This window comes from Gregarina niphandrodes, assembly GCF_000223845.1.
Source record: "Gregarina niphandrodes unplaced genomic scaffold scaffold00020, whole genome shotgun sequence".
Classification (NCBI taxonomy): domain Eukaryota; phylum Apicomplexa; class Conoidasida; order Eugregarinorida; family Gregarinidae; genus Gregarina; species Gregarina niphandrodes.
Genome location: NW_011645789.1, coordinates 96459 through 105026, shown reverse-complemented (window position 1 = coordinate 105026; position 8568 = coordinate 96459). Strand labels below are relative to the sequence as shown.

General features: G+C 57.4%; 4 protein-coding genes across 4 annotated transcripts; 2 read left to right on the top strand and 2 right to left on the bottom strand.

Moving 5' to 3' along the window:
• Nucleotides 1-223: 223 nt before the first annotated feature.
• Nucleotides 224-1139, bottom strand: GNI_098750 (RNA recognition motif protein; the record flags this gene model as incomplete). Its single annotated transcript, XM_011132772.1, has 1 exon — nucleotides 224-1139. A coding segment is annotated over one exon (916 nt), but the record flags the coding sequence as incomplete, so codon positions are not given.
• A 596-nt stretch (nucleotides 1140-1735) lies between these two features.
• GNI_098740 (fasciclin domain protein) lies at nucleotides 1736-2503 on the top strand (the record flags this gene model as incomplete). Its single annotated transcript, XM_011132771.1, has 2 exons — nucleotides 1736-1819; nucleotides 1859-2503. 2 exons carry the CDS (start codon nucleotides 1736-1738, stop codon nucleotides 2501-2503), a joined length of 729 nt encoding a protein of 242 aa, XP_011131073.1.
• Nucleotides 2504-2959: 456 nt separating this feature from the next.
• On the top strand, nucleotides 2960-4417 carry GNI_098730 (putative CDP-diacylglycerol-glycerol-3-phosphate 3-phosphatidyltransferase; the record flags this gene model as incomplete). Its single annotated transcript, XM_011132770.1, has 1 exon — nucleotides 2960-4417. The coding sequence occupies one exon, from the start codon at nucleotides 2960-2962 to the stop codon at nucleotides 4415-4417; it is 1458 nt and encodes a 485-aa protein (XP_011131072.1).
• Nucleotides 4418-4528: 111 nt separating this feature from the next.
• GNI_098720 (hypothetical protein) lies at nucleotides 4529-8149 on the bottom strand (the record flags this gene model as incomplete). Its single annotated transcript, XM_011132769.1, has 1 exon — nucleotides 4529-8149. One exon carries the CDS (start codon nucleotides 8147-8149, stop codon nucleotides 4529-4531), a length of 3621 nt encoding a protein of 1206 aa, XP_011131071.1.
• Nucleotides 8150-8568: the final 419 nt, after the last annotated feature.

Here is an 8568-nt window from a genome sequence, read left to right as displayed (position 1 = left end):
GCAGTGGCGCTGAAGGGGAGACCCCGCAGCCGGAGGACGGTGAAGTTGCCGGTGGGTCCGGCGACAGCGTTGGGGTCGCATTGCACAGCGGTGGCCTGCCCGTAGCGATATTCGGAGTCGTAGTTGGCACCGACGACTGCGGCTCCCCACGCACCCTCAGGTGGCCTGGTTCGGTAGGGTGTTGCGGAATAGAGGGGAACAGGTGTATTGAGCGTGACCGGACCGGCAGCTGTCATAGCAGGGCCCCCTAGACCTGCACCCATGTACGGTCCAGCACCGGGAGTTTCGTACTGGCGGTAGCTGCGAATGGGGCCGGCTGCGCCAGGTGGATTGCCGCCGTTCTCCATAGCCCGGAGTGCGTCAGCGAAGTCACGCGGTGTAGCACTGAAGAGCTCGATGTAGCGCGTGCCGATACAGCGGCGGTTCATGACGCGCTTGGCCTCCTCAGCGCGCGCGGAAGAGCCAAAGTCGACATAGGCCTCACCGGAAGCACGTCCCCGGACGAGCGGCATGGCGATCTGCGAAGAGTCAATGGAAAACCCGCCATCTACGAAAGAGGAACCCGTGAGCGATGACTGTAACGACCTACCCGAAAAGAACTGGATGATCTCGAAGTCGGTTGCGCCCCAAGGCAGACCGCGCAGGCGCAGGACTCCGCCCACGACCCCACGACCGGAGTCCGTGCCCACGACAGCAGCAGCAGCCGCAGGCACAGGCGCCGGACCACGCGCCTTGGCTGCGTCCATTTCGGACTTGCAGCTTTTAAAGAGTTCAATCCACCGTCTTCCCATTAACTTCCCGTCCAACTCTGCTATGACCTTATCCTGTTCCTCTGTGCTCACCACGTCCACGTACGCCTCACCATTACAACGCCCGTTGCCACCCATCACCAGATATATGTCTTGCTCTGACACCAAGTGCACAGGCGACAGAAACCGAACCACATCCTCTACCGTTGTCTCCCAGGGTAACCCCCGCATCTTGATGACCGCTCCCCAACTTGCCGACGAGGCAGAACCCGCGGCCGCCGCCGTCACCGGCGCCGCTGAAACCACACCAGGAGAAACCACACCAGATGCCACTGCCGTCGCCGCCGATTGCGGGGCAGCTGCTGTCGTCGTCCCCTCGTTGTCTGACATTTGCCCTTTCCAAATTAAAAATAAATTCCCGCCAAATAATAGACAGCACGCTAGGTCGGCACTCTGGGCGAAACACGCGGGACGGGGCACACAGAACAGCAAACTCCGAACAATGAAGCCAACCCGCTTAAACACGCGATTGCAAACACGTGCGCAAACTACAACCGAAACGACCGCACGCTTTTATCGCCAGGAATTCACCACTAACACCCCACAGACCACCATACACTCGACCACGACGAGATAAGACCAATGGCGACGGTCCGGCAATAACGCCAGACAATCACTACTAGAAACGGGCTCTCACGCCACTAGAGATGTATAAACCACGGGAGAAAGTCTGAAGCGCCCTTTGTCCTGTAAATCTTACGCGCGCCCACTTTGCGCGCACGACGCGCGTCTTTGCAAACACGCGCGCGAAATGAAATACTTCTGCCTAGTTCTGGCTCTTGCCTATGGCCAGCCCGGCCTGGGCATGAATGAACTGCCCAGCCCCTTCGAGATCACGAAGAACGACCCTGTGAGACTATTTCGCTGGATGAGGACGCTGCCCTTAGATGCTGTCTACCTTAAGAGACATATATGTTAAGACAGAAATGAAATTCAAGCTGGATCAGTCAAGAGACGCCACGGTTTTCATGCCAACCAACGCGGCATTGGCCAAGACAAAGCTTACAAAGGTATAGGGTTCTTTGACGACGTATTATTCTATTTCGCAGTTACCTTACTCGGATCTCGTCCAGGTGTTAAATTACCATAATTTGGGACAGGTGGTGAAGCTCGGAGAGCTAGGGAAAGGCGCTTATTCTTACGAGACCATAGAAGGCTCCCGTCTGAATGTCACTGTTTCTGATGACAAGGGAATTGTGATAAATGACAACGTGCACCTGGTAAAGCCCATGGTTGAGACGCCGATGGGTGTGGCATATGTCATAGACGGTGTTTTGGTACCGCCCGACATGGATAAGCCAAGTGACGAGGAGGTGACAACCCAGCTGGGCTTCGTCCCAGACACAGAAGAAGAAGTGGTAGCCCCACATCATATAAAGCAGATAAATGAGGAACAGAAACGCCGGAACGATGTTTCTGGATTGGTGCAAAAGACCGCGGATAATATTGACGATGAGGAGAAGCCGGAGCCCCACGAAGTGGGCGTCCTAGGAGCCAGCCTGCCGCATCGGAATACGGCCCGCAGTGCCACCCGGGGCTCGCTGAACCTGGGTCAGTTACCCCAAGTGCAAAGGCTGCCTGCTAGTGCGCGATCTACTGCGGAGCACACCTACAGAGTCGACAGCGGTCGTCACGGTCGTCACCACTCCGGCGGGCCAGACTTGGCATTTGCTCAGAAGGGCAAGCTGTGGTAGACTTTATGCTGCGAGAGCTTCGTGGATCTTTTTGAGGTGTTTTTCTTTGCCCTGAAGGTTTTGTCGGAGTTCGGCGATGGCAGCGAGAACTTTCTTGTCACAAGCCTGTCTTTTCTGATCGATGCTGTCGACGAGTGCCCGCCTCTCTGTGTGGTACTGCGCTAGGATACGCGCTTCCCGGCTTTTGTGTTCGGAAATGACTTCTAGCACTTCCTGTTTGTGTTTGGTGATATCAGCGATGAGAGACTGACATTTGCTCTCGAGCTTCTCGCACACGGCTGCATGCTTTTTGGAGCGAGCGACATGTCTTGCCAAGTTGGGTTTGCTACGGTGACCGTCTTGTGCGGGCGCTGAATGGGTCGTACTGGTCTTTAATGAGTGCGTTGTAGGCGTCTGAGAGCTCGGACTGGTGGCGATTTCTTTTGTTCATCGCACGTGTGTGCTTTAATAAAAAATATGCCGTTTGGAGCGCCCGCCGCGCGGTTCGAAGTCACTGCGGAGAACGTGAATGTGCTGAGCAGTGCCACGGAGTTCCGCGAAGTGCTGGTGAACAAGTTGGCCGCAGCACAGCGCCGCGTGATCATGACCTCCTTATACATTGGCGCGGAACAGGAGCAGATCTTGGAACAAATTGGTCGTAAGAAGCGGGAAGGCTTGGAGGTGTGGACGATGACTGATTACTGCAGGACGGTTCGCCCGGACAAGGGTCCCGCAGGCCGAGTGTCCAGTTCGGTGGAGACGATGCTGGCGGTAGGTGGCGAGGACGGCTGGGACTGCTACCTGTATCAGACGCCGGTGCCGTACAGATGGCAGCGGTGGTTCCCTTATCGGATGCAGGAGACGCTCGGTGTCCTGCACTGGAAATACTATATCTTTGACGATGATGTCATTGTGACCGGCGCCAATATTGCGACTTCGTATTTGACGAACCGCCATGACCGATGGATCTTGGTGCGCAAGAACAAGTCTTTGTGCGACGCGCTGGCGCACATCGGCCAGCTATGGCACGGCTGTTGCCATCGGTTGCTGTTTGGCTCGCGGGCCACAGGCGGTCCGGCAGTGGTGTATCTGTCGGGTACGTCGCGGGCCGTGTACCTGTTGCAGCCGCGCAAGCACTTGAACGAGTGTCTGTTGGAGATTGAGAGGTTTCTGCCGACAGTGTGTGATTTTGGAGAAGACTGTGAGAGCCTGGATGCAAAGCACCTGCAAGACATAGTTCGGCTCTCGCTTGGCATCCATTGTGGATACGCGCCGGAAGGGAGCAAGCTCAGTTGGACGGAGCCCGAGTTCATTGTAAAGGCGTTGCGGGGCCCGGCGCAGGTGCGTACGGAGGACACGACATTGGTCTTAGCTACACCGTACTGCAATTTGTCTCCGGAGACCATTGGGTTGCTGCGCACTGAACTTGGCGACCGTGAGCTCCGCATTGTAGGGCCCTCTCCGAACGCTTCGAGTTTTTTCGATGGCGGCCCTGTGCTGAGTGCCATCCCTTTCGCGTACTTGCGGCTGACCGTGCGGGCGTTGGAGGCTTTGACACGCGTGATTCGGGTGCGCTACAGCGCCTTTCTATCGCAAGCACAGTCTACGTTCCACGCCAAGGGCATTTGGCATGTGGCTCGGAATCAACTGCACGGCCAGTCAGCGGCATGCGGTGATCGTGTGCTGACCATCGCCGGTTCGACCAACTTCGGGCTGCGGAGTCAGAAACGGGATTTGGAGTGTCTCTTCCTTATTGATACGTGCGCGCCTAAGTTGGTGAAACAATTTGAAGGTGAATTGGCGCTGATCGAGAGCCTTAGTCAAGACTGCTCGGATATCAGGGCGCTTAAGAACGGCCTCGAGTCGGCGAAATGGGTCACACGGATGATTGCAAAGTTCTTCGCCAACAATTCCTTTTTCAGAAGTCTGCTGTAACGATATTTCGCTCCGCTGTGAGCTTCTCAGCCCGGTTGCGAGCGGAACCTGTCAGCCCGGTTGCGAGCGAGGCTAAGGAAGCCAGCCAGCCGCATGGGCAAGGAAGCCGGATCAGGAAGCCGGGCGCCAGTTGAATCCTTTGGCGGACACCTCGGCTGCAATTTGTGAGGCAGAGCGTCCGGTCTGCTGTTCGACTGTGGTGACCAGTTGCCCGATGAGGGCGGCGACGCGCGAGAGTATCTTGGCTGTGGCGGGGGTTCCGCTGTCGAGTGACTTAAGCTTGAGGCCGTACAGCAGGTTGAGGCCGAAGAGGGTCTGTTGCGCTCGGGAGTGTTTTTTGACTTCCTTGAGTGCTGTTTGGAGGTCGGCGAGGAACTCCGGCCATTTGGACTTTGGCAGGAATTCTTTACGGATGAAGAAGCGGCCGCTGAAGCGTAGACGGGTGGGCAGCTTCGGCTTGCTGTCGTTACCGAAGAAGCCATGAAGGCCAATCAGAGTGTCCACGTCGACTGTCGGGTAGGAGGAGGCTCCGACGAGCTTGTTGGCCGTATCGTGACTACGGCAGCCGACGAGCTCGTCGACGGCCACGGGAGGCGCGAAGGAACTGGTAGCCTCATACACGGTTCTCCAAATCCGTTCCTCCTTACGTCTCTTGTTCTTCTCTTTCCGTTTTTGTTGTTTCAACTGCTTCTTGCTCGGATTTTGGCCTCCGTGCTGAGCACTCTTGGGAGCGTCCTCCACGTCCTCGACCACCGCACGCATCGTAACCTTCTCGGCGGTGGCATCCTTTGGAGCGTCCTCGATCGGATCTCCGATTTTAGCATTAACGTTGTGAGCGGTAGTGCTGTTGGCGGTAGCGTGTTCCTCTACCGAAGCTGAACCGCGATCCTTGCCTTCGCCCGACTTCCGTTTCTTGGTCTTTTTCTCCTTCACAGTTTTCGTTTTCGGCTTCTTCCCGGCAGACTTCACAGACGTGGCTGGCTCGGGTAGCGCTGATTCAGGCAGTGCAGGCGCTGGCCGTGCAGGCTCTGGCCGTGCAGGCTCTGGCCGTGCAGGCTCTGGCCGTGCAGGCTCTGGCCGTGCAGGCACTGGGCGTGCAGGCTCTGGCCGTGCAGGCTCTGGCCGTGCAGGCGCTGGCCGTGCAGGCGCTGGCCGTGCAGGCTGTGGCCGTGCAGGCTCTGGCCGTGCGGTCTCGATGCTAATAGCTTGCTGCGATGCTAGCTGGAGCCTCCTTTTGGTGCTTCTGAGTTCGAAGTTGGCGAAGGTAATCCGCTTTCGTCTCGGTTTCTTCGCCAATGGCTGGGATTTTAAGTCGGCAGGTCGTTTGCGCATGCGCTCACCTTCAGCGTGAAAACAGAGGCCACCGATGGGGACGTCGTCTAGTATAATCGTTTCCGAGGGACGCCTCATGTCCGAGACATGATTCTTGCCTGAGACGTGGCTCAAGTGCGTGTGATCAGGCGCGTCCAGATCGCTGTCGCTGATGTTGGAGGAAGTGCTCCACAGGTGCACGACATCCTCCACGTCCAACAAGCGGCTACGAGGGGTGGTGACGGTCTCCTTCTGGAACGGGGGGAGTTCTTCCCGCGGTGCAGCTGCTTGTTCCTTTGGGAAGTCTTCCAGGGACAAGTCGTTGGCGGACAAGCCCTCGGCGGACAAGCCCTCGGCGGACAACAGGGCTGAATCGTTGCCAGAGGTGGAAGAGGAAGTCTCCGTGTCGGAACCTCTCGAAGTCAGTTGGCGCAGTCTGCTCGACCGCGGACGCCTGGTTTGTGACACTGGCGCCGCTTTTGATCGCAAGTGCGTCTCCAGGAACTTCTTCTTGGAAGCTCGCTCTCTGGACGTCTGGTGCACCATCGTCTGACCCAACGACATAGCCGTCTTGCCTGCCGTCAGCGTCTTCCCCGCGGGAGGCGTCTTACCGCCCGTCAGAGTCGTATTCCCGCCCGCCAGAGTCTTTCCCGCTAGCTTCTTGCCGGCCGGCATATCCGGGGCCATCCTCGGAGCTTTAAACCGGTTCCCGGACCGTGTATCGCTTAGACTGGATCGTTTCCCGAACTCGCTGGACCCAGGAGGTCCGTCGGACGCAGGTCTGCAGTCGCCTTCCTCGGGTGTAAACTCCGACAAGTCATCCACGGAGAGCTCATCGTGCTGCTTCCGCATCTGCCGCTCGAGCCAGGTCGGCGGCTTCGGCTGCAAGAACGAGAGCGCGTCTCCGCTGCTGTCAGTGCTGACGTCATCGGGCTCAGGATCTGAGAGAGTGATGACCAAGTCACCAGACCCGGGATCATGAGGCTGGTGGTCACGAGACTGAGACTTATGGTTACCGGAGTTGGTCAAGCCATCCGGCAGTTCGTACTCACGCTTGGAGTCAAAAACTGTCTGACCGATGATAGACGAGGTTGAGCTACAAGAGCTCTCCCGTCGTGCAGGAGTCAGAGTTTTCTTCATCTTTCCGGAACGAGAAGTTTCACCCAAGTCATTTCGCGCACCCTTTGTACTACTCTTGCCCCCTTGGCGGCATCGGCTATTTTGACCCTTGCCATTTTGGCTTTTGCCATTTTGGCTTTTGCCACCTTGGCTTTTGCCACCTTGGCCCTTGCCATTTTGGCCCTTGCCATTTTGGCCCTTGCCATTTTGGCCCTTGCCATTTTGGCCCTTGCCACCTGGACTTCTATTATTAGGGGTCTTACTGCTTTGACCGCAATCCCTTTGGTCCCAGCCGGATTGACCGCAACCGGCTTGACCGCAACCGGCTTGACCGCAACCGGCTTGACCACAAATAGTTTGGGCCCCACCGTTTTGACAGCAACCGCTTTGACTCCAACCGCCTTGGTTCCAACCGCTTCGCATCCTAGCATTCGCCTGAACTCGGCCGCGTGTATATTTTGACCCGCCGAAGGAAGTCTCCGTAGCGGTCTCAGGAGCATGAGGGGTGGTCGGCGGAGGCGGTGGCACAGCACCTGGTCTTTGCGTCTCCGACGGTCTCAGAACTGTTAGTCCGGTAGATGGTGGTGGCGTAAGGAAACCGGGTGGTTGGCCGAATCCCTCGGTGAGGGCCGCCATGGACATCTGTGTGCTGGAGTATTGGTAGTACGGACCCGTGTAGAAGCCGGAATGGTGCAGAGGATAGGCATACCGCGGCTGATATGAGTCCGAGTGGTAAGGGCCAGGTCCGCCACCGTGATCGGGGGAGAAATTCTGCGACCCGAAATTCCGTGGCCCGAAGTCGGACGACCGGAAGTCCAAGTGATCAGCTGGCGAGAAACACCGACCATCGGGCAACGACTGCGGCTCTGGTTTGTAGTAGCGATCCTGGAGCAGCGGGTAGCCGGCTTGGTCCAATCCAGCGACGAACCTCCCTGCTGTGGAACGGAGGCCGGTTGCATCGAGGGCGGTTGCACTGAGGGCGGTGGAAGCGTGAGGTCCGTGCTGCGGGTAGATCGGCTGGTTGGCCACAACTTGCGCAGAGTCCGCCCACGCAGTCGGGCGGTACTGGGTGAGCTGTGCCGTATAAGGCCTGAGCACGACAACTTCCGATCTCGGTGCTTCGCCCCCCTCAGACCCCGTCATCCTCGTTTCAGAGTCCAACCTTGTCGCAGAGGCCTCAGCCATCTTCCTGCTGGGAGGATCGGACAATACAGTGGGAACCGACCAGGTCTTGAGCCAATCGCTCTCCGCCCAAGGAGGACGGGCCTTGCTCTTCGGCAGCGCCAATCGCCGCCCAGACATCTATATATTTATTTGCCGGGTGCAATGCGGGGATTGATCCAGAAGACTGGCCGGGGAGGGTAGAGCATCTTGGGCAAAGCATTTGGTGAAGACAGAGGATCCTGGGTTTCAGCCAGGATGGAACGAGTGTGGAGCCCATGTCCGTTGAGCAGCAGGCGTTAGATGACTCCTCACATCCGGGTCTTGAAATCATAGTATTACGGTGTTGTTGAAGGAACGTAAAAAAGGGGAGTGGTCCCATCACCTATAGTGTCCTCATCGATATGGGTCGAGGCTCCTCCGTGGTATTCACGTAAGAGTCTTTTTCCATCTATTTCGCAAGCGATCCCAATATGCTCACTACAAGAGAAGAAAAATCGCAGGAAAATCGCAGGGTGCTAATATGGGGCGGGGAAATCGCAGGGTGCTAAGATGGGGCG